General features: G+C 43.0%; 1 protein-coding gene across 1 annotated transcript in view; it reads right to left on the bottom strand.

The window, feature by feature from the left end:
- The window catches only part of mRpS18B (mitochondrial ribosomal protein S18B), a 37,941-nt gene that overhangs the window by 4,578 nt on the left and 7,421 nt on the right, over positions 1–25,942 (bottom strand). The window contains exons 4-6 of the mRNA XM_065434469.1: positions 10,944–11,015; positions 8,519–8,585; positions 5,665–5,724 (exon numbers count right to left, since the gene is read on the bottom strand). Of these exons, the coding sequence (XP_065290541.1) occupies positions 5,665–5,724; positions 8,519–8,585; positions 10,944–11,015 (199 nt within the window). The remainder of the gene's footprint in view (positions 1–5,664; positions 5,725–8,518; positions 8,586–10,943; positions 11,016–25,942) is intronic.

Genomic DNA, 25,942 nt, shown 5'->3' on the forward strand with positions numbered 1-25,942 from the left:
TGCCATATAGAACATAGTCTAAGAACAGAAATCGCGTGGATGCTGTTAGCGTTTATCTAAACTTACAGTACCATTTTTTTGCTCGTCTTCTTTTTGTGTAATTAGCCGAGATAAATTAATTAACTTTTTAAATATAGCTTGAAACATTCATGTGTCAATAGGAAAGTTGTGGAGCTCCACAAATATTGCCCAACCCAGGCACTTCCAACGAGAAATACTTAGCGTGGCCGTTTTTATTTGGGAAAAATGAAAGCCCACGGAGTTTAAAAAATACCACGCGACAGTGCGCTCTGTGCGCCTAAATGCACCACGATTACAGCGCTCTCAACCGTGCTTTGTAAAAAACATAGCTCGCTTCGCGCCTTTCGTGCTGCCACGACCGAGCTTCGAATTGTGCTTGGTTCCGAGATAAACGCCAATGGGTTCAAGCGGCAGTTGAAATACGGGCTCCCGTCTCTGCGGCGATAATTGCAGTCTCACGCTAGCAAAATGCATGCGGAAGAAAAATGACAAGCTCACCAGTTCGAATTTGGGAGCAAGACCCCAACAAGCAAACACGCATTATAACAAGCTTGATAACGTCGTGTGAATTACGCTGGTTGTCACAAAAAGAACAGTAAACTGACACAGAAGGTTGCTTTTTAGCTTCCTGTCCATTCCTTGTCGGCAGAGAATTTGTAATTTCATATTACTTACGTGCCTTTTCCACGTCGTACAAGAGTTTCACACAGATGGCTCTTTTCATGGATAATGATTGTAGAGATTTATTCACTGTGATGTCTGTCTAAAGAATGTGTTCAAACAAGTCGCCCTCTGCCATAATGCAGTATTGGCACCTTTTCAGCCCGTCCGATGTAGCTTTTTTGATGACGCAAGACGGTATCTCGCCGCAGGCCTAAGCAATCTCTGCCTTTAGCGCTTCTGGTGTAGTTGTAGGTTTACGGTACACTTGGTCTTTCACATGTCCCCACAAGAAGTCAAGAGGTGTCAAGTCCGGTGACCTTGCAGGGCATGCCACTGGTCCATGCCGCCCGACCCACTGGCGTTCGAAGGCTTCGCCAAGCCAGGCTCGGGCAAGGCTGCTGCTGTGAGCTGGTGCACTGTGGTACTGATACCAAGTTCGCTTTAAAAATGCAAGAGGAAGATCACAACGAAAAATCTTCGACTGGGCCTTCCAAGATGTCGTTCACGTATCACAGCTGTGAGCACGTGGTAAAAAAATATGGGGCCAATTATTCTTCCATGAAAGATACCGCACCACACACTGTATGACCACTGGTACTGGTGTTTAGTCTGCGCCAACCAATGCGGGTTCGTATCGCTCCAGTAATGCGCATTATGGATGTTGACTCGAGAATTTCTGGAGAAGGTTTCCTCATCTGTCCAGAGCACTCTGTCAACAAAATCCGGTATTTCATCACTGTTCACAAGGATCCAATTTGAGAAATCAAGCCACCATTGAAGGTCTCTTTCTTGCAGCTTTTGATGCAGTTAGAGGTGATATGGATGCATCTCAGCCTTCCTAAGAACTCTTGACACTGAAGACTTTGAAATGCCGACCTCACCACTCACATCACGCACACTGGAATGAGGGTTTGCAGTCATGAAAGCGAAGACGTCTCCTTCAGCCTCTTCACTGATGGTCCCCTACCTGTGCCGCATCTTCTTGAAGCTACCTGTTTCTTTCAGCATCAAGTAACTCCTCATAATTGTGTTTATGCTAGGTCTTCCTCCACATTGCCGATTTCGGTATACCTTGGCAGCTTTCCTCTTGTCGCCCCGTGCCGCTCCCAAGGCTAAAACCATGTTCGCCTTCTGCCCGCATGAGTATGGCATGCTTTAGGCACTGCAAACAAATTCTTCGAAACGGTTGCGCGGCACGACAGTAATAGACAGTCCAGCTCACATGCATCCAGCCGCTGGCACAGCTTGGAAGAAAAGCGGCGTTGTAAAAAACTATGCTCTCTCTCACACAGGTTCCAGATGTATGATGCATGTTTTGTGTGTATTTTTTCTATTCCGCATCGACTTGAACACTGGAAAAAAAAATTGCTCTTCTCGTCATATCGGAATAAACGGCTGATGATGGCACATTCTTCGGCTATAGGCACGAGTGCCTGCTGACAAAGCGCTTTTCAGAAGCACCGTCGCCAGCCACTGCCAGTAATGTCAGAGCTGAGCAAAGGTTGAAGCCCTTTCTCGTCAATGAAGGGAAGGCACGGCACTGGTGATGTTTTGACAAATCACTCATGAGAGCGCTGTAATCGCAGCGCATTCAAGCGCACAGAACGCGCTGTCACGTGGTATTTTTTAAACTCAGCGGGCTTTCGTTTTTCCCAAATAAAAACGTCCATGCTAAGTCTATCTCGTTGGAAGCACCTGGATTGGGCAATATCTGTGGAGCTCCACAACTTTCTTATTGACTCCTTAACATTTCCAGCTATATTTAAAAAGTTAACTTATCTCGGCTAATTACTCAAACAAAGACGAGCAAAAAAATGGTACTGTAAGTTTATATAAATGCTAACAACATCCATGTGACTTCTGTTCTGAATAATGCATAGGTTTTTTTCAAAATCTTCGTCCAAGTTAGCTAGGACACCCTGTATATACAAAGGTTATACGTGCACTGAACACAAGTAGTACCAGCAAATGGGTTTATATAAATAACCCCTTTGTGTTGACCAACAAAGTAGTGCCAGTAAGTGCACATCTGTCTTGTATAAATAATAATAATAATAAAAAAAAATCCTACTCAAAACAATAACACATACAGTATAATGCAGGCCCAGATGTTTCTCTAAAGTCTACCGACCTCTTGATGCAATAGCACATTATATTCAACAAATCCTTTGAGCTAGTTTTCCTTGATTTAGCCATTTGGTATGCGCCACAGGTATGTGTCACTATGACACAAGACGTATAGATGTGTCGTGCTCCTCTGTGCAAGCACCTGTCATCGCCATTCTTCCCTAGACAAGCACCGTACATCGATCTAGTCCTCGTGACATTGCTGCGTAGACATCTGGCACTGTGCATGCACCTCATTTTGTGTTTGCATTTCAGCATAGCTTGTGAGCAGTGTAGTGCATAAAAATTGCACAAGAATAAAGATGTGACTTTTGTTGTGGATAAACACTACACTACACAACATTACACATTGCACACAATTTAGTAAACACAATTGTATGCATCACCATTATTTGTATTAACTGCTTCACTAAAACTTTGCTGTACATATATTTCAACGCGTACAGTGGATCTGCATATTTTTTTTTTAATACAACATCTCTTTTGAACCTTGTTCAGTTTGTTATCTGAACTTTTGACAGCAAACCTAATTATAACAAACCCCTGATTGAGCAAATACATTTTGTACATTTAAGGTGTTTGTTGGATCTGAGCTCAACTGTATTTTTCCCTTTTATTTTTTATGTTATCAGCATAACAATGTAAATATTACATATTACACCCTACCATGCATTTTTTAGAATTTCTATCTTTGAAAAGTAAATTTCTTTAGCTTTCAGCTGATACATAACACATTATTGTAATCCTGATGGTGTATTCAATAAAAAATTCTGACTAGAGCTTTCAAGAAAGTACCATTTCTTCCATAGTAAGGAAAGACCTAATGTAAAATATTGTAAACTCTTGTTTGACTACTAATGCGTACAACAGACTTGCTACCTGAAGGTTACGCCTATGCTTATATAGTAGTGAAAGAGCTTTTGAGACACACACATTGTGACAAGCAATAAAGTCTGCACCATTGTAAGATCTGGTATGCCTCAAAGGCCGCGGCACATGCAGGTTGTCTTTGAGTATTCAAGAACTCATTAGCATGCACAATACAGAGCCTGCACGTCACAATTGAGCCCATTCGGAATATTAAAAAAATTAGCAGGTCTTACATAATTATGGCCTGTATTTATTCTTCAATGTTCGCAGCTAAATCACTTATACAATCTTGTGGTAGTAAGATTGTATAGCCACACTTGTCTAGGCATTTCCTCCAAAATATTGCACTAACAAGTCTAGCTAGTCCAGAGGTTTCCCTTCATCTGCAGTCGGATACAACTTAAGTCCGCACTGAAGGTCAAAAGCGTGGCAGTTTGGGCGAGTTGGTATGTCATGACTGTTTCAGGCTTGTAGCGCAGCTCGGAAGAGCAAAAAAGGAATAGGGTAGGGGTAATCAAAGGGAACGGGAAACAGAGTGAGCTCTGTTTCTGTTCCCTTTGTTTTGTTCACTCTGTTTCCCGTTCCCTTTGATTACCCCTACCCTATTCCTTTTTTGCTCTTCCGAGCTGCGCTACAAGCCTAAAACAGCCGCACTGAAGCCCAGCCCACACCCTCATAACCGCCAGCCACTGTTCGTCCGTGAGGCTGGGAGTAGTTCGTACATCAAATTTTCCCTGTTAGCTAAATAAGGCAGTAACCACAAAAATAAAATTATAAGCGCGTAATTTTATGTCTTCAATCGTCTTTTATAGTGGAATATATATTTTATATCCTTTATTGAACTGAAATAAAATGTTTGCTTCGCTACAACTATTTATTGCCAAGTTTCACTTCAGTTGGCATTGAAGTTACATGAGTAAAACGGACTCAGTAGCGAAATGAACTGTACCATGGACTTTTGATGAGTGAAATGCTCAGACACCATACACTTCGCACATGTATGTTGTACACCTGATCGCTTTCATCGATAAAAAGACTCTTCAAGAACGGCAGACGCTCCGGAGGTATCAAGTACGACGCCATTTTGAAAATATCGCATGGCGACTTCATTTGCTTCTGTGATTGGCTAGCGGAGTAACACAACCCCGCGCGAGCTGTGTGCCTTGGTTGCCAACTGTTGTTTCTTTAGGTTGTATCCTACTATAGTGAGTGCCACAAAAGTGTGGCAGTTGTTTTCATAATTTCGGTGTGAATGCTGCGCTATTAAATGACACCAGCTTTCAGGGAAATTTATTTTTTGAGTGCATAATTGGTTGAAACCAAGCAGAAGTTCAGCTCCCTTGGGTTTTATAAATGGTGGCATGGAGTGAGGCAGCTATAGCGATTGCCTTTTTTAATGCTGAAATTGTGGCGTCTTAGAATGTTTCCTCACATCAAGCAAACAATTAGACCTGGAAAGCTCTAGTGAGTCCTATTCGTAGCTTCAACTTAGTACCAACAACTGCGAAAAAGATTTATAGCTTCTGGTGGCTTCTCTAACATGGACGCAGCGCGACAAAAATGCCTTACCACCAGCTTCTGTATGATTTCCGTTCCTCATTATGCTATCAATAACGCATCACAGAGAGAACAAAAGCATGCTTGATTTTTGTTACAAAAAATATTGCACTTCACACAGACTGCTTTTATGGCCTAGCCTATCTGCAACTTAAAAACATGGATAAATAGCTAAGAGTAAGTGAAAACAAAAAATAAAAAATGCACTGCCGATATTGCATAAATGAAAGCTGTTCACAACGAATCAGCCATTAAAAAATTCAGAAAATGTTGGTTGCTTTCTGATAAAAAAAAAAATTGAAGCAGAAAGGCTAACCCTCTTAAACAATATGGTTATTACTGCAATAAGCTTTCATTCGAACACTGTGCTATAGCAAGGTTTTGCACACGGTGGCAAATGGAAGAGGACTTGTGAAAATGACTCACCTAAATCTTTGGCTTTTAAGATGGCCAGATCAAGCTGGAACTGTTTCTCTCTGCACAAACCTGCAGGAAAACAGCAATTTGAATAGGACACAATGTCCGTGATAAATAATAAGCACAGATAAAAAGATAGTGAATACATTACCCATAAAAACCACATGGCACTGACAGAATAAGTGCCATGGCAAGCTTTGTCATTTTTTATGAGATGTGCAGCATACAGTTTACACAAACAGCATGACCAAATTATCATACAATAAACACAACCCACATGCTTTTCTGCAAAGACAAAAGTAACTGCATCTTGTTAGTCGCTGTCTTGCAAAGCACGGGTAACTTTTTCTGTTTTGGTTATTTGCTGAAAAGTAAGTATACTGTACCAACTTCAAAAATCATTGAAGAGTTAATGTTTAAACAAATGACATGTAGATTACATTTGAAAATGCAAACTTATGCTGCACACAGCACACTATTTTTTGTGCAGCTCCATTTTTTATTTATAAACAACTTTTGAGAAATTAAAAAAAAGTAGCACCACTTTACATGTGATGTCAGTGCTATAAAAAAACCTTGTGTGATGCAAATCTTCTTAGGTTACACAAAATATCTATATCCAAAATTCATATCCAAATTCTTTGATTAAACCATATGCATATTGTTTGTTTGTTTTTTAAGACAATGTCTTTCTTAGCGAGTTGCCACCACTTTTCTATATCAGGTATGTTTCTAGTCTTTTTCGTGGGCTGATATGTGCTAGCGGGTATGTGCCCATGGGCCTGGCCACTGATGCCACCCTGCATCGCCATTTCACCACTTTGTACAGTACATTTCACTGTTCAAGGTACACTAAAGGCAGACACAAAGTCAAGCTAAAGTAATAGGATAATGCTTGAAAACATCTAAGGCATCAATATTACCAAGAACAAAGCTTTAGTAGGTGAGTGAGAAAATGAGGCAAGTGTAAGACACGCTTTCCTAATTTACAAGGACCTTCCAACAATGGCCCAATGAAGTCACACTGCCTCATTATAATTTTGTCACTATCAGTCTCCCATGTTAACACTTTCAAATTCCCTGAATTTTGAAGGTTTTCCTTGACTATCCATGAAAATTCCCTCGCAGTCTATGACACTACAGGGTGCACGTTAGAGAAGGGATATGGTGGTTTCTAGCTTGCCAAGCTACTACGCCAGCCCATAATTTTCAATAACTGCTACCAGTAAGCTTAGATCAGGCAGGATGGACTACTAGAATTGAATGAATTGTGTTGATATTCCAACCATATGGCCAAGCTCACACTAACAAAATCAGCATAAGACACCATTATTTTGTAGATTGCATAGGTTCAGTTTAAAACTTTACTTTCTTCTGGTCACTGTAGGTATACGAATTTCCCTGATTCAAGCGAGCTAGGGTGAAAATTTTCTCAATTTTTTTTCCATTTTCCTGAGTTTTCAAGAACTGACAAATTCCCTAAGAATTTCAGGTTTTCCCTGATGATAGACACCTTGTTAAGTTTATTATTAGCCAATCATTGATAATAAAAATATGACTACATAGCATTTTAACATGGAAGAAAGTGCTAGTTGTCTCCTATTGGATTCTCAAAAAGAACTAATTAAACGGTACCCTTGACGACACTGTGGATGGTCAAAAAGTTTAATTTTTGCTTAACCCCACAGCATCTGTGCTCTCATGTTTTGGTAGTTTCAGTACCACGTAAGGCTGCACTGATTCTTTTGTCTTGCAAAGCTCATGCTGACTGCAAGCCGCAGGAAACGCTGCGTTCATGCGACGTTATGAGCATAAATTGCTGAAATGGTGTCCAGCATCAGAAGCCAAAGCATCCTTACCGGGGACATTAACAGGGCCAATGGTGATAAGCCTTCTAAAATGATTAGTAGGCAATGTTCACGATAGGCACATGATTTGTTTTGGTCTCATGACTGCATCTGTTTTGTCTCGGTTACCAGCCATCACTTCACGTCTCACAAAAAAAGTTCTAGTGACAGCTGTGGGGTTCCATTTAACTCACAAATGGTGGTGGTGAAGTATTCTTTGTCACACTGGCTCACTAGTGAAAGGATTGTTGAAATTGCGGCAGAGGAATGCAGAAACTTCAGTCGTGATTTTCTCTGTAACTAAGTTTTTTCTTACTGCAAAACAAAAACCCCAAAGTTTTCGGATAGGTACTTTAACAATCGGTGTTGCCTTGATATTTGCCTTTAGTGTCCGCAACACGCACATACTGTTTTGTCATTATCACTTAGACATGGCTTAAAAAGCCCACAGACTAAAATTTTAATGCATAACTGTATATTATATTGGCCACTTGAAGATGAAGAAATGTTCCGTTTATATAAGACTTATTACTGGTTAGGTGTTCCCTTTAACAGTGGAACACACTGTACCTTAGGTACAAGGTGAAGTCCACTTACAAATTATTGAGTGAAGTCTTAGCTTGGCCTTCTTCCACCTGTCAGATAGGTAGTGGTAGGGCCTAATGCACTGAACAAAAATGTTCTCTTTGGAGCACCATACCGATTGCAGTGCAAGCTGCACATTTAGGCTTGAATTGACGACAAAAAATTATGCAATTTCCATGCAATAGAGTACACAAGAAATTACTGTGTAAACATACTGAGTTTTCTTTAAAATTACATTTGGCGTGTATGCATGTACTACACATTTCTGGTGAGTGTTCATATCGCTGATGAAGACGAAACAAGCAGCCCTCAGGTAAATGACTTACCCGGGGCTCTACATTAAGCATGATTTTACTAGTTGCTAGACAAGGTGTCTCTGCAAACAACTACATAATTCCTGCTACACATACAATTTGTGCTCTCACACTCACCTGTTTTTTGTGGTCGCAGTGTTTCTCCTGTGTATGGTGAAATGAACTGAGTCAGTAATTTAGTGTTCTGTAAGAGACCAGAGATAAATATTCATAATCACAGAATGCAATATTTGTCTCTAGAACAGATAGTCTGGCTTTACTAATCATTGAATGACATCACTATTATGTAAATTATTTTATCTCATGAATCCTCTTTTGCAAACATTTTTTCAAAACCTTCAAGCACAAGTGATGTTAGACCTAGTTATAAGAAAAATGGGCGACTTGCTTTCTCTTTTCATTTCCACTAGCGTGCTGGAAGCTACACAAGGGAGACGGCAAAGGGGCGCAAAGGGGCAATGCCCTGCTGGGCCCACCCAAAAGGCTGAATGTCTCGGTGGCAAGACGGCTCATGGCAACAATGTGTGGCCTCGCCACGGTATCTACACTACGCCTTTTTATCACAGAGACCACACGCAGCAGACCCAGCAACACATAACTGCCATGTGTAGACCGACAGTGCAAAGATGATATGGTTTTTCTGTTGCTTTCAGATTGCAGACGAGTGTGTGTGTGTGTGTGTGTGTATATATATATATATATATATATATATATATATATATATATATATATATATATATATATATATATATATATATATATATATATATATATTATTTCATTTAACTCAAATGAGCAATAATTGTATTACAGTACTAAGAATGTTCTTGTGATCGCAAAATCAGCCAGCAGCTATTGATGGGTCCAGCTGCTTGCGATGACGCTGCATGACAACATTACAAAGGAGAGAGCAAGCAATTTTTCACTTATTCTTACATGAAATTGTCAATTCCCTACTGCATGCAGTGCCACAATATTTGGCTCACATGTTCACAGGAGCCTTATTAACAGATCAGCAATGTTTTTTATTATGTTCAAAAAGTGTTTCAGGGCCCCTTTGGCTACATTTTGTTAGCACCCAAGTTAACATGGAGGTTTTGTTAATATGACCCTAAACAGGTTTTAGTGCTTTGTACTTCTTGCCCTTCAAGTGTCTCGACAAGGATGACTCCAATGCCCTCTCTTTGCTAACATCAGCTGTGCAACTGCTACCATTGGTCATTGGTCACCAGAACTTCCATGATAACATACCAATGCGTAACCAAAGCTGACACATCCTGACATCATGAGGGCCTGCAGAGGCTAGGCTGTGTGGGTGGTGATAGCATAAGCATTAAATGAAGATGTTCTCGGTGCTCTTACAGGTGTATGGTGGATGCAAAAGCACAAAGAAAACATTTACACTCCAAACATTTATCACTCACATGGATGTTCACCCTGCTTGCTAAAGACCCCTTAGGGTTTCTCACATGATGCTGCTACATTCTGCCATAAGCCTCTTATGTCAAATGTCCAAGAACTGAGTTCTTTGTACAAATAAAACTAATGCTTTCGATAAAATTAACTGCAAAGGGCCGACAAATAGACTTCGACTTACACACATGGCAGAAATGTTGTATACAACAGTTTATCTACTTTTATGGGTGCATTTCAACTAATCATCTACCAAGACTTTCTAAAATGACAGTGTAGACATCATGCGAGCTTACTCAAGGTGAAGCTCAAATACTGCTACAAAACTTCATGAAGTCTAGCCTGCCAGGTCCTTACACAAATAATTAGTACTTCAATCAAGATGTATGTTACTAGGATGCAACCACTAAACCAAGCTAAGCACAGATGCATCCTAGGTAAAAAAAACAAACTCATACAGCATTTCACCAAGGGCAGCATTAACAAATTTATAGACTGAAGCTTATACACTCAAATACTTCTCTCACATGGGGAAAAAAAAAATAACACACGTTTTACAGAGACACTAAAGAGAAAGATAAGTTGAGCTGTATGTTAGTAAATTACACATTTACAATACTAAAGAAGCCACCCTTACTATGAGAAAAGGTTTGGCAAGCCAGAAAACAAAAAATACACAAAAAATGAAGACAGGTAGTGACGCTATCTTGAAGTTCCCACAACAGCTTGCTGTGATGTCATGGATATTACAGCACCTGCTTGGAGCCCCTAATTTTCTACTACCAGTAAAGGTTGGCTACATTCCATGCTAAAGGAGCGACAGCCTCAACTTTACAAATTTCAAGAAAGTTTACTGTGCCACTAGGCTCTAAACATGAGAAAACACTTTGAAATCCATGATGTCACACAGACATAATAGCGTTAGGGTTTTGGTGAAAAAAAATGTTTGGCCATCATTTTCTTTTCTGCTACTAAACCTACTACCATGAAATTAATGAAAACAGAGTTTTGAAGGAATACATTGTCAGTCTAAACTGATTTACGTTTTTTTTTTTTGTCCCTTAAGCTCAGAAATAAGAACTGTTTCAAATGCAACAAACCTAACAAAAGTTTTGGTTCAGTGACTCACAGTGTGGTGAACGACAAGGTACTCATCTCTGCACAGAGGGCAGGGGCTACCCGTGGCAATCATGCCCGCCTTCTGAAAAGTGAAGTACACCAGTAAACGGATAGAACACACAAGCCAACACTAGCATTGTTAACGTACACTTACATTTTATGCCCCCACATTTATCATTTCACTCACCCGTAATACCCCACGGAAATAACCTGTTAACCTAATAGCACCCTGTATAATTTTGAAATTACAGCACCATTCTTATTTCTAAATATTTAAAGAAAAATTTTCCTTAGTACATAATTTTGCTGCAAAGGGTCTTGCAAAGATGATTATGTAGTTTTTTGTTGGCTGTATGATGTCTTTGATGCGACCTGAGAAACTATGCTTACATAATACATCATACCTGTGGAACTTATAACTGCACTTACCATACCGAGTTGTATCCTATACTCCTTCCATACTTTTCTCTTTCCTCTACACTCTGTTTTTTTCCTTCTACTTCCTCTCTCTTTCACATAAAGGCATTGTGGGCCTCTTGGTATGGGTGTAAAGTCTGTTGGAATTGCTTAACTACTTCAGAGTTGAACAAGGATTGCCAATAGCGATACTCGGAAGATTACTGGAGAGAGCAGAGACTGCTAGGTGTGCAGCTTTATTCATCATTCTTAGTACATGCTTGCCGAACATCATTTTTTTGTGCAAGTTTTAGAACAAAAAATGGAATACTAAATGATAAATGTGTGACACTTCATATACTATGCAACTTTAAAGTGTTGCAACAAAATTAATGCAGTTGTACTTTATAAAGTATGCTGGGCTATTGTGCATGCTAAATGGCTTGCTTGTTCCCTTAACACATATGATGGCTTTTTACCTTTATTTTGGCAAAAAAAAAAAAATGTTTGCTGATTAAGAAACCTTCACAGACTGTTGAAAATATAAAAAAAAGAATAAGGATTAAATCAACGTTATTATTCCTTCCGCTCTCTTTCTTGCCAGCAAAGATGATGATGCACTAGTCTTCACAGTAAAAAAATAGCGAGTTATGTCACAGTAAATTCAATAAGTTTTTAAAATTTCAATATTCTATGAAGAATTTTGAAAGGAGAGAGCATATATGCATGATTCTATTACAAACTGCAAACTAAGTGAGAGAAAATAGAAAGCAACAAAGACAGTGCCCATTTCTTTGCTGTGTGCAAGAGGAGCAATATGACAAAAGTTGTGTAACCCAATAGGAACCAGAGGTGGTCCTAATCTCATGATAGCTCAGAAAATTTTAACAGAAATGACTGGTTTTATAGATGGCACCAAGCAAACAATGCAACAGGACTGCAGAAATAGAAATCGACTGTAATAGCAGAAGAGACCGCCAGTTATGTCAAATGTTTCAACCATCATTGAAACAAATACACACATGTGAACAGTAAAAAAGATCTCCCTAAGAAAGAATAACTGCCAATAAAATGTACAATTTGGCCATCATAAATTAACTAGGCACTTGTACAGTATGGTTTGACCCTTTGTTGAAAGAATTTGGTTTCAGGAAGTTCCATGATATAACATACCTTCAAAGAGCTGCATTAGGTTTGCTTCCATAAAGGCCCAGCATATTTGATAAAGTGCATCATCGAAGCATTTCAAGGACAATTAAAAAAACTCTCACAATGCAGTTACTGCATGAGAATGTCACTGAGCACCAAAAATCAATAAAATCTGGCTGGTAGATCTTTCTAGTGTTTTAAATAGGTTAATGCTCCGCTCTTAATTAGTGGTCAACAGTTACGCTGCGTCAATGCTGTAATGCCTGTGCAAAGTTTGAGCCAATATGCAAGGAACATTCAGAGATAAAAGAACACTACAACAACACAGATAAAAATGCCAAGAAGGGTTTAATGCAAAGGTATGAAAAAATGGTGTTTGTGATTACTTCCCCACACAACACAGTGCACAAGTACCCTTGCACTGACTGCAAGAAAACTTAATTTTCTGATTATATTCCAACCAGATGTTTCCAGCTGATATTTGTGGCAATATTCAAAGCTGCAAGAGAAATAAAACATACTTTCTGCAAACACGTTTTAGCACCAGCTGCAAGCTCCAGGTATTGCAACAATAATAGCTATGGATATCTGTGGGCCATCCAAGTATGGTCCTAACATTGCACATTTTACAGGAATATTCATGCTGAATGACTCGATACTCATGGCACACCCACTAATTAACCTCCACATAAGATTTCTGATGGATGTACGAGGGACATCACCAAATGGAATAAAGTGTGCCAATGAATGTGTGAATAATGTGCAAGGAATGTGAATGAATTTGCAAATAAAAAATTATAGGTAAAAACAACACAACTATGCTTTAATATTTAACTCTAGCAAATATTTTAGATGTATCTTCTCAACCATTACAGTGGACATTGCAAGGACAAGTATTCTAATGATGTTGGATTGCTAATACCAATGTTAGCAGGTGTAAAATTAAATTTATCAATTAAGAGAGATTTGCAGTTTTACCTCATCGATTACATGTGGTATATACAGGCTGTCCCAACTATCATGCACAAAGATTTAAATATATGCAAATGCCACATAGCTGGACAGAACCAAGGTAATATCGTTTGCTGTCACTTGGAGATACTCAGATTATTATTTGCATTTGGCCAAATTACATAATTAGTCTTAATTGAACAATTTTTCAAATATTATAATTAGATGAAAACTGCCAATGAGAAAATTGTAGAGCAACATGAAAAACTCCCAATACAGCTTTCTGTTGCTCAATACATGATCCATAAAAGTGTTTTTCTAAGTGTGAAAGAAGCCCGCTTATACACACGAAATTGCCGCATGACTGGCCGCTAGAGGCACAGCGTGCTCCAGTCCGACTGTGCTATGTGGTGTGGACCAGCTTTTTCCTGCACCAGCTCGGCTGACATCCGCACTAGGTCTGCTGAGGCATCTGGCCAAGTGTGTAGAAGAGTTAGCACCTGCGGCAAGCGTACATGTGGTCTGACCTTAAGTTTCGCATGGTTTAAGGCTAGTTGAGTGTTCAAACTAATAGAAATTAGCGACAACCAACAACTACGACACTAATAAGCAGTGTGGCCAAAGTTTTATTTCCACGCGACCGAGTGATAGTACAATAGTCGTATTTTCAGAAGTATGGAATTTTTAATCAAAATTCCAAACACAGATTTTAGCTTACTTCTGCTGGTTTATTAAATTGCGTCAATAAATTTATGCCATAACAGTAAAAAGAAGTGCACTGCTCCAAACACCCTTCTTGAGTGATGTCAGCTATTGGCCAAACAGCAGCACTGTATGGGAATCTGCTTTAGAGAAGATATGGACGCCCCAAAAAGAGTGAGGAGAAGGCTTCTGCTGAAAAGTTAATTTTTCTTTTTAATTATGGGGTTTTATGTGCCAAAACCACAATCCGATTATCAGGCAAGCAGTAGTGGGGGACTCCGTAATAATTTGGCCGCCTTGAGTTCTTTAACATCTGCCTAAATCTAAGCCCATGGGTGTTTTTGCATTTTGCCCCCATCCAAATGTGGCTGCCGTGGCTGGGATTCAAACCCGTGGCCTGGTGCTTAGCAGCTCAACACCACAGCCACTAAGCAACAGCGGCGGGTACTTCCATTGAAAAAAGAGCGCTTGTTAAAAAGGTGATTTCATGCTCCGCTTGCAAGCTGCATGCACAGTGCCAACTGCAATATCTGGCCGAGATGTTCACAGCAGTGTATGCTGTCTGCGGACTGTGGTTTTTTACCAAACCTCAGCAGGCCACATGGAATATTTTGGTTATACGCTGGAAGTTGTTACATAGCCTCTAGAGAGCGTTCTACCGCAAGAGTTTTTCAAATTGGTTCATTAATAGCCGAGACAGAAATATTTAAATGCCACGAATCCATGATTTCAGGAGGTGAGCATCACCGCCACAAGACACTTTCTCCACTGGCCCCTTCTAGTCTCCACAAGTGAAATTCCTTCCCTGCATTCTCCCATACTGAAGCTCAAGAATCACGTGATGTATACGTTACAGGCCCTGCCTTCTTCTTCTCCTCCCCCCCCCCCTTTTTTTTGCTGTGTGGCGCACTTCCACTGACAATGTCGCGCACAAGCTGTTCCATTTGTCTTGTTTCACGCAGTGCATGATTTTGCACGCTTTACATGAAAACACCTGGCTAGCTGTACAAGTCAGTGCCACACAAACACTAAGGCAGACACAAGCGGATCACAGAGCATGATCGCATGCTGGAACACAGTAGAAAATGACATAGTTTTATTGTCTGTACGCACGGCTGAACAATGTGGAAACAAGCAGAAGAAACAGAAGTACATCTCTCTTGCTACGGTTTGTAGTAAAACAAAAACGTGCAGACATTCGGTTTATGTGTTTTATTATCTCTATAAACTTTAATTCGTCTAATGAAGCAACACAAATGGTTGGCACATCATAGCCTCAGTTGCATTTGCACCATAAAACTCCACATAACTAACCAACTGAAGCAGCAGATTACACAAATAACAGATGTTGCCTTGAATCATTCTCAAAGTCATGTGTCACTATGAGCGATGTCAGAGCACATACATGTGCATATACGTCACCTCCCCAGCTGAGAGCGCAGTGCCCGCAAGGAGGAGGACAAAAGGGCTTTGGTTCAATATTGCAGCTCCTTCCACGGTGCGTAGCAATGTAATACTTAGCACACACAATCATTAGCGTGCACTGTATGCATAGGTGGAAAGTTTTTATTTTTCCGGGGGAGGGGGAAGGGGAGCTTGCGGCCGACCAGCTTTCCGGACCTCATATATATATATATATATCGGTCACCTGTCGGACAATAGAAGAATATGAGAATTTACAAGACCTCATAGGAGGCAGTTCAGTTTCACAGCCTGAGTCCCCTCGCGCCACCACCAAGAATCTGGCGTATCTCGATGGTGTAATCTTCCTTGTGTAATTGTCGTATACTTGGCTATCACTAATATTGCTTGGCCTTTCCGGCAAAACTGCAGCACCCTCTCTCTCTTCTGTTTCTTTATTTTCTGTGAGCCACACTATAAGCGCTGCTGCGCATGACTGCTGTTGATTCTGATTTCGAGTGAATCCGACTTGGCCTCATTTCGATTACTGAGTGAATTATACAGGGTGCTCCCAACATTACTAGACTAGCTTCAGTTTTAAAACTCGGCGCTGATGCGCAGAACCGCCACCCGCCCGCGCCTTCATGGCGCTGCAGTCGTGCCCAGCTTCACTTTCTCACTAGCCGGCTACGAAGGCGGGCTGAACTATGCACGCGGTGCAGCCTTGGTGTATTCTGTGGTTCGTTGTTGACGGCGAATTTCAGCAAGCATGTCATCCGCGAAACTGTAGCCGTTGCCGAGTTTGTTCAGAATATGAGCACACGATGCCGGTGTGCTGCGTACCTGGCTGCATAGGAGCCTATCGGAACGATGCCGACAGTTCGGTGTGCCACTTTTTCTGTGCTGCCAGCAATGCGACGCTTCGCTCGTCATGGAACAGAGCGATTCCTCGTGCCAACCGGGAACTCCCTGCGATATCCATGGCACGCGCTCGTGCCACTGCTCCCGCGTTTGTCGTCATCCTCAGCTGGCTGCGTTGCAGTTCATCACTGCAGCGTAGAATTTCACTTCTGTCGTTGTTTAAGGGGAGGCCGCATTTACGGGGGCATGAGCCATTGCTTAAGGGAGTATGAGCCACTTGTTGTGTTACGCAACGGACAGATTTAATTTTGAAAAAATTTCATTTCGAAGAATCACAAGCGGCAAATGGCAGGCGAAGGCTGCTAACTACGCCGCTGAGCAAACTCGAGACATCGAACGCAAGCGACAACGGCGGACTGCGGGCATACCGTCAGTGACGTTGTTCTCTCCGTTGCATCCGATTGTGCGTGTAACCTAATAATTGAGAAATACTTTAATGAACCTTCGGGATTAACCCAGTGATAAACACGGAGGCCGCACATTTCAGCTTCGCTGGTTAACCATCTCCATGAAGTGAAAAGGTCTATTTTTTTGGGGGGGGGGGAGGGGGGGTGCTTGTCTGTTCAAAGACTGACTTCATCTTTCTTTTTGTAGTGCTTCTTTGGCGTGATGAGAAGCTTCGTTGGGGATGAAGATCATCCTACAATCACGCACTTTGGCCAGATCTTCAGGCTCTTGAGCCTAAACTACGTGAAACGTTAAGACGACAGGAAGAAACACACATTTAGAAACACAGCTTCTGTGCTTCGCTGCATGCGTTTCTTCCTTTCGTGCAGTTTACCCTTCTTTCAGTATGAACCAACTGGCCCGATAAATCTTATTGCTGTAGGTGGATACCGTTTTCTCATGGTATCACTAATTCGGACCAGGGAGAACGCCAGCGAGCGTGAAACAAGCGCAAGCTGCCTGTCCACCCGAGCACCAAGGCTGCGGCGAGGCATCTGCAGTGGAGCTCGATGGAATGGCGCTGCCATTTGGCGGCTGTCACAGTGGCTGTAAGGGCACGGGTGGAAAGTTTTACAACTGAAGCTAGTCTAATAACGTTGGGTGCTCCAACAGCGTTACTCCAGCCGCCAGTAATTTTTTTGTTACGGAGATTTATCTCGGTAATTGCAATTATTTACCTAACTCAAGAAGTGCTGTCTAATGATCAAAGTGTCAATGGGACATCTGTAGGCACCCCCACATGACATCTAATTGGGGTGTTTTCAGCAACATACTAATTGCGTAGTTTTTTCTTACTGGCAAAGAAACATCACGAAATATAAAAAATACTATGTAGCTGCGCTTCCACTCACATCATAAAGCAACGCCCTTAAATATTTTGATTGAAGGCAACTGCGTGCCTGTCGCAAACCCGAAGAGACAGCACATCACCTTGATAATGGTACGGAAAGAGAACCAATAGCAGGTTTTGTGTTTCGCAGCTATTTCTTCCTCTCATTTCTATGACACACTTATTATACGTCTCTCAAGGCCTTCTGATCACATAGGTAAAATATCCTCTTGATAACGCAGCCGAAGCGCCACTCTGACTGCATACGAAACGCAAAAAGCAATGGAATAGGCATGGAATGTTTCAAGATCCCGGCTCCGCTCGCACCTCATCAAAAGAGTGCGCGGGCAGCTATATTTCGCGCCAGAAATTTGCTGCAGACTAAAACCAAATTAAAGTGACAGTTTTATTTTTCATGAAAGTGTATGCGTGCTCAAAAACAGGATCGTGACAAAAAATAAAAGCGGAACAAACAGACTGAGAAGCGACCCACATCTATAGAAAAGGCAAAACTGATGTGTTCAACAAAGAAAATATGTCGCTTCTAAATGAGGTAAATTGGCAATCGGGATTCCTCCACAAAGAAATAAAAAAAAAAAGAAAAGAAAACTCAGATTACAGTTTCCCCTTATTGCCTATGAATTCGTAAGCCCCGTTGATCACCAGCTGCTGCCCAGAGGACGCGTTCGAATAGGTCTCCTTCTGCTGCTAGGCAGTAATGAGACCGCTTTATCATATGTTCAGTGGCTATCTTGATGACCAACGCTGAAACTCTACGACAGGCATCCGTTATCCTTGCTTTGAGCTAATCTGGCATCCATCTTGATCATATAAGCACAATCTTTCACATAAGCCCAAAGAAAGAAAGCGAGTGAAGAGAGGTCAGGTGACCTAGCCGGCCAATTTACAGACCCATGCTTTCCAATCTATTGCGCATAAAAAGTTGCATTCAGCCAGCGTTGTGCTCGGCTACTGTTGTGTGTGGATGCCCCATCTTGCTGATGCCACAGAAGTGGAAGACGTGACAGCGGGACTTCACTGAGAAACTCATCAAACACTCCTCCAAGGATTTAGTCCACGTAACGCTGTCCAGCCAGTATGTGATCGAAGAAGATTGGCCTGATTATAGCACAGGCATAAATTTCGCACCACACAATGAATGACGACTGGTACTTGTGCCAATTGCGCTTTACCCCATGTGGATTGGAGCAACTTGAACAGTGTGCATCATGCAGATTTATCCGGGCATTTCTTCGAAAATTGGCTTCATCTGTGCACAGGATGTTGCTCAAAAAGTCCGGTGAAGCACCGGCATTTGCGAGGACCCAATTCAAGAAATCTAGGCGACTCTACATGTCCCTATCTTTCAAGCATTGGTGCTGGTTAAGGTGGTGTGGGTGAAAGGCCGTCATTGATGATGATGATGATGATGAAAAACTTTATTTATCCCTCTTTAAAGGGAAGGGGGCAATGGAATAGAGGGTGGGGGAGGAACTACTTGAAGTAGGCCTCCTTCATCCTCTCAGCCCACTCCAGGATGGCCTCCTGAAGATCGGGCCTGGAGCTGCGCAAGGCAGCCTCCCACTGCTCCTCACTAGATATTAATTGCTTAAGGAAAGGGGGAAGGGGGTGCTTAGGGCACCCCCACATGATGTGGTTTAAGTCTGCTTTGGGAGAGACACAGAATTTACAAGAGGGAGAAAGGTAAATGGCGGGATGAATGCGGTGGAGGAGGTAAGGGGACGGAAAGGTGCGAGTCTGCAGCTGTCGCCACAGAACTTCACACCTACGCGGGGATTTGCCCATGAGTGGCGGAAAGGTTAAGCGGTCTAATCGGTAGTGTGCGCAGATGTCGTGGTAAGTAATAAGTCGATCCCGCGCTGTAAACGGTGCCTCCTCCATGGCGAGGTCCGACACATCTGATGCCTGAGCCCGGACAGTAAATCCTCGGGCACAGGCATGAGCCGCCTCGTTTCCGGCAAGGCCCGCATGCGCGGGAGTCCAGATTAATGCCACAGTTTGCTGAAAAGGATGGGCCAAGAGGAGAGAAAGGGCTGGCTTAGAGACCCTACCCGCTCCGAAGTTATGTATGGCTGCTTTGGAGTCGCTAACGATAACTGATGAATTTGGAATTGTGAGGGCCAGGGCTATGGCCGCTTCCTCCGCCTCCTCCGAGGAAGAGCCAGGAATGGAGGCGGCCGCAGCGACCTGGCCATGAGAGTTAATGACTGATATTGCGTAATGATTTCTGTTCCCATATTCGGCGGCATCAACATAGAGCACGTCTTTAGAGGTGGAGAATTGTTTTTGGAGAGCCTTTGCTCGCTGCCTCCTGCGCTGTTTGTGATGCACAGGGTGCATGTTTTTAGGAAGTGGGGGGATGCAGAGGTTTTCGTGTATGTGATGTGGAATGGTGTATTTAGTCTTGATGATGGGTGCCGGAGTGATAGAAAGAGTTTGTAGAATGTGCCGACCTGTTGCGGTGTTAGAAAGTCTGCTATATTGGGAGGTGAGGTGGGCTTCTGTGAGTTCAGTAAGTGTGTTGAAAGTTCCAGTAAGCATTAGCCTTTCAGTGGAGGTACGTATGGGGACTCCCAGAGCGAATTTATATATTTTGCGTAAAAGAGTGTCGATCTTATCTGATTCTGATTTAAGGAAATGTAGATATGGTGTTGCGAATGTAATCTTGCTGATGACGAAGGCCTGAATCAAGCGGAGAAGTTCGGCCTCCTTTAGTCCGCCATGTTTATTGGAGACTCGCCCTAGAAGGCGCAGGGTGTGATCGACTGTGGTGTGGAGTGTATGTAGGGTATATGTGTTGAGCCGGTTGCTTTGAATGTGTAAACCGAGCACCCGGAGCCTGTCCACTCTAGTAACAGGGATGTGGTTTAGGATTACCTCTATACTAGACATGTGTTTTCCTGCCCCCCGGTGGGATGGTAGAAGCAGCAGCTCGGATTTTTGAGGGGAGCATGTGAGATTCATAGCCCCGGCATGAGCCACGACGGCGTCTGCTGCGGCCTGTAGGGTGTCTTGAATCTCTCCATCAGAACCGCCAGTCGTCCAAAGAGTGATATCATCGGCGTAGAGTGAAAATTTGAGCTCGGGAATAGACCGCAATGCTTGCGCCATCGGCATCATAGAAAGATTAAAAAGAAAAGGGGACAGCACAGAGCCTTGGGGCGTGCCGTAGCTACCTAAATCGTATGAAAGGGATTGCTCTGTGCCTATGTGTATCGTTGCGGTACGGTTGGATAAAAAGGTACATATGTAGTCATATGTCTTTCCGCCAACCCCAATGAGATTAAGCTCTCGGAGGATGGCGGAATGTGAAACGTTATTGAAAGCTCCGTGGAGGTCCAGACTGAGAATTGCTTGCGTATCTAGACTGCTATTAGGTGTAATGATGTCATGCTTCATTCGAAGCATGATATCTTGGCATGAGAGAGATTTTCGAAAACCTACCATTTCTGATGGATAAAGATTGTTGTCCTCCATGTATTTACTAAGCCGGTTGAGGATGACGTGTTCGAGTGTTTTACCTAGACAAGAGGTTAGTGATATAGGCCTGAGATTAGAAATGTTGAGTGGTTTGTTTGGCTTTGGGATAAAAATTACCCTGGCATCTTTCCACGAGCTAGGGAGGGTGCCTGTGTCAAAGCAGTGATTGAAGTACGCCGTAATGGCTGTGACAGAGTTGTCGTCTAGATTGCGGAGTATTTTGTTGTTAATAAGGTCGGGGCCTGGTGCTGACATTATGCGCAGGGTGGCGAGGGCATGGCGAACCTCTGCTTCCGTGATAGCGGCGCTAAGTAGCTCGTTGGGTTCGCCAGTATATTTTGGCATGTCATACTTCTGAGCGGGAGGCAGATGTTTATGGCGGAGGTCGTCGAAGAATCCGTTGAGATTGTTCTTGTGTGCATGTAACAGTTTGTTTATGCTATGGTTGTGCCGTGTGCGCGATGTGGTAGGGTCTAATAAGTGTCGCAAGAGTTGCCATGTGCGCTTGTTATCGAGGTTGTCATGCATACTTTCACATACCTGGCCCCACTGCTGGCAGGCCAGTTGCGTGGCGTACTCCTGGATCTGGAGGTCTAATTTGGCAATTCGGAGTCTTAGTTTTCGGTTGAACCGTTGCCTCTTCCACCGTTTGAGAAGAGACTCTTTGGCTTCCCACATGTGTAGAAGCTTGGAATCAACCGTAGTGAGAGCGGTTTCGGGGGGCAGAGTGGTAGTGTGCGTCTGGGCGTCTGAGTGTAGTTGCTGAACCCATTCTGAAATGTCTTGAATGTTTGTGGGAGCTGATATCTGGCGGGCCTCTCGAAAATTGTCCCAATTGGTAAGGCTGAGGCGTTTGGGTGCAAAGGGTTTGTGTTTGAATTGTAGTGTGATGGTAATGATGTAATGGTCGCTACCGAGGTTAACTTGTGAGTTGTGCCATGTGACGTGTTGGATTCTGTGTGTAAGCGTAAGATCGGGGGAGGTGTCCTTAGCTACGCTATTGCCTAGCCTGGTTGGTGCATCGATGTCGTTATGTAATGTGAGTCTGTGGTCTTGTATGTGGATCCATAGGGCTCTGCCCTTAGGAGTAGAAACGGAGTGACCCCACAAATGATTGGGTGCGTTGAAATCTCCAAGGATTAGGAGGGGGTGGTGGGTGGCAGCGGCAATAGCTTGAGCGAAAAGGGAGTCAAAGCGGTGATGTTTGTCTTGTGGACGACTATAGATATTGAGAATGTAAAGGCCAGGTGCATTATTTTTGCGAGGAATAATTTCTAGAAAATCGTGCTCTATATCAACGCTGTCGAATTGGGAGTGATTGGCAGTGAGGTGCTTTTGCATAAGAATTGCCGTATCGGGCCGGGAGACCTTATTGTTCTGATAAACATTATAACCTGGAAAGCTGATTAGTCCGTGAGTTTCCTGAAGCGCAATGACAGCTGGGAGATTAGAAGAGGAGGCTAGAAACTGCTGGAGGTGTGCTTTCTTTTTTCGAAACCCCCTACAGTTCCATTGCCACACTTCAAGCTCGGAGCGGGTCGGGTTATTGGCCATTGTTAAGCGGAGCTGGCGGGGAGGCGGATCGAGCAGGTGCAGCTATGTTAGGTTGATTCGCGGTGACTCCAGCTATCCAACTTGTAGTTTGTTGGATGTGTACTTGTACGAATTCAATAAATTTGTCGAGCTTTTCATTCCTGGATGTGTCATCTGTATTGATTTTTTCAATTGCAGTGAGTATATTATGGAATTTAGTTTCCAAAGCGGTTAGCCTGTCGTTATAATTTAAGATTGTCTCGTCCAGGGTGTCCTCTGATCGCGGAGTGCTCGGAGTTTTACGTTTGCTGGGGGGAGGGTGAAGCGGTTCCCGTTCAGTGGAGGGGCTAGTGTCCATAGGGCGGTGTGAAGAGGTTTCAGGTAGGGCTGATGGATGATGAGTCGAAAGGGTCGTGTTAGAGAGAGGGGCTTCAGAGGTTGAAGTAGAGGGGTGACGAAATTGGAGTTCTAATTTAAGTTTTTGAATTTCGGCTTTTAGAATTGTATTTTCTTCAAGGAGGGATTCATTAGTAGCAGTCTGGTTTGAGGAGCAGCTGGAAGAGGCTACCTTAGCCCAGCTTACCTGGGGTGGGTTGCGCGAGGAGTTGGCGAGAGTAGGGCTTGATGATAGAGCTGGCCAGGCGACGTCTTGGGTTGCGTAGCCAGGCCCGCGGTCCTTGCTTTTGCTGCGACTTCTTCGCCGGCTTGAGTCACGAGTGCGGTCGAGACTGGGAGTTCGGTTGGTGGGTGCAGTGTCTTGTTTATGCCTGGGACGTGTAGGGCGTGGTTTGAACCTTTGTTTGCACAGTGAGGAGCCGGTTTGATGGTTGCCGTTGCACACAACACATATCGGGTCACATTCGTGGTCCATGGGTGCGTCTTTCATTCCACACTTGGGGCAGAGTGTGTCGGTGGCACTAGTGCAGACGTCCTGGCGATGACCAATCCCGCGGCATCGGGTGCAGGCTTCTACCTTCTGCCTGAAGGGGCGGCATCGAAGTGAACAGCCGTCGTAGTTGACGTAGAAAGGGATGATTTTGCCTTGGAATATGACCATGATGGTTTCAGTATTGCCCAGGCGTCGTGCACCCCCAATAATCAATGTTGGGTTGCATCTACGGAGGGTTGAGGCGATGTCATCTTCTGAGTAATCTGGGGGCAAGTGAATGCATCCTCTGCAGGTATCGATGGGATCGGCCACATGAGTGGCAAATTCGTAAGGGTTACCATTGAATTGCAGACTCTGGATGTTGTGGTAGAGATCTGCACGTCCCACGTCTGGCGTGCTGATTAGAACGGTATTGTTGATGGTGTTGACACGAATTTGGTCAGAACTGGTGCAGTCGGTGATGGGGAGCCCCGCAGCCTTGAGGATGACTTGTCTGAGGATGCATGCATGGATTCCAGCGCAGTTGAGGCCCCCACGAACTCTTAGGATGATTTTATAATCGCTGCGTGGCAGCGGCGGGGGCTTCGGTTCTGCTCTTGATTGAGTCCTATGAGCCACTGCGGGGTATGCTGGTGGCGAAGGATGCTGACGCTGTTTCGAGAGGTTATCGTGGATCTCGCGCCAAGTGCGCGCGCCATCGCGCTCCGTTCCTGCGCCCATGCTAGGCGGAGCTAGGCCCAGCAGCGAGACGGTCAGCCGAGAGCCCTAAAAAGGGCTGCGGCTCGCGTAAGGGACGTCAGAGTTGCTAAAGGAACTGTCAAGAAGTGCCGATAACACTCACGTAGGTCCAGGCAGGAAATCAGGCTCTTGAAGCGATTGGTTAGGCACAAAAAGGAAAAATGCAGGAGCCGAGGCAACATGCGACCGCTCGCACCGTCGTCGTCTTCTTCCATTCAGGCCGTCATTGAGAATCCTCCAAAGTGATGACTTGGAAATTGGTACCTGGGCTATGTCCCGCACGCTAGCATGAGGGGCATGAGTGTTTGAGGCCATAAATGGTAGAACATCAGTGAGTATACGCTGGGACTCAAAGATGGAGTCCTCCGCCACTGTTTCTTAAAGCTGCCGATTAGTCTCGGGTTTTCATAATTTCTGATGATAGTCGATGCATTTGGTGTACCGCCACACTTCCATGACTGATACATATATCTGCAGCCTCCCTCTTGTTGTCATTTTCAGTTCCCAAGGCAAGGATCATGTTTACCTTCTACTCATTAGAGTAAAACATTGAGACTGGGACGAAACGCACCTTTAAACCTTTGCACTAACATTGTCAATTTACTTTTGTGATGATAGGTTCTGTGGGAAAAAAAAAACAAAAAAAAATGTCAGTGTACTTTATCTACACTAAGACAACAGCTATTACAGCTTGTTTCCAACTAACACCAAACGCGACGTGTTCATTCGGCCGGGGTGCGGCAGATAAGGCACTAGCTCGATCGCGCTGTTTTTCTTTATCTCTTTATTTAGTATATTTAAGGGCGCTGCTTTATGATGCGGGTAGGGGCACAGTCACGTGGTATTCTCCATATTTCGCAGGGTTTATTTATCAATAATAAAAACTTAATACGCAATTAGTATGTTGCTGAAGCTACCACAGTTAGATGTTCCTTATCTGCACTTACAAATACCTCAACACTTTTATAATTAGAATAGTAGGTATGGAGTTAGATAATTAAGTACAATGACATAATTAAATCTGAGTAACGAAAAAATTACTGGCAGCTACTCCAGTGTACTGGAAATAATAAGCGCTACATTTTCTTCAAGCAACGCATTGCTCTTTTCTAAAAATCTTGGTGAATGATAGTTCATTTGGACACCCTATATATAGTTATGACCTCTGCATACAAGTGACGATGCTTCTGCCCTTAATAAGTTTTATAAATTATTAGAGAAGTTTTTTTCAAGAGTCGTTAGCCTTGTTTACTGGAAAGAGAAGCAATACTGAGATACATATCATTCATATGCATTTCTCATGCCACTGATAAAAGACTTTGCCGAAGGGATCACTGAAGTCTATAGGTTTTTTTCAGGGTCAGAAAAGTATGCGATGCAATTGGAAGCAAGGTGAACATACAGCAACATATTCATTCTCAAGGCATAGGCTATTCATACCTTTAGAAATAATTGTTAATTGGCTACCTCCTTCTCTTTCAAAAATATAATGAAATTTGTCCTATGTGTATATTTAAATATATTGTGTATGTACATAGTGCTTACAGTGTCA

Source organism: Dermacentor albipictus, chromosome 1 (genome assembly GCF_038994185.2).
Source record: "Dermacentor albipictus isolate Rhodes 1998 colony chromosome 1, USDA_Dalb.pri_finalv2, whole genome shotgun sequence".
Lineage (NCBI taxonomy): Eukaryota > Metazoa > Arthropoda > Arachnida > Ixodida > Ixodidae > Dermacentor > Dermacentor albipictus.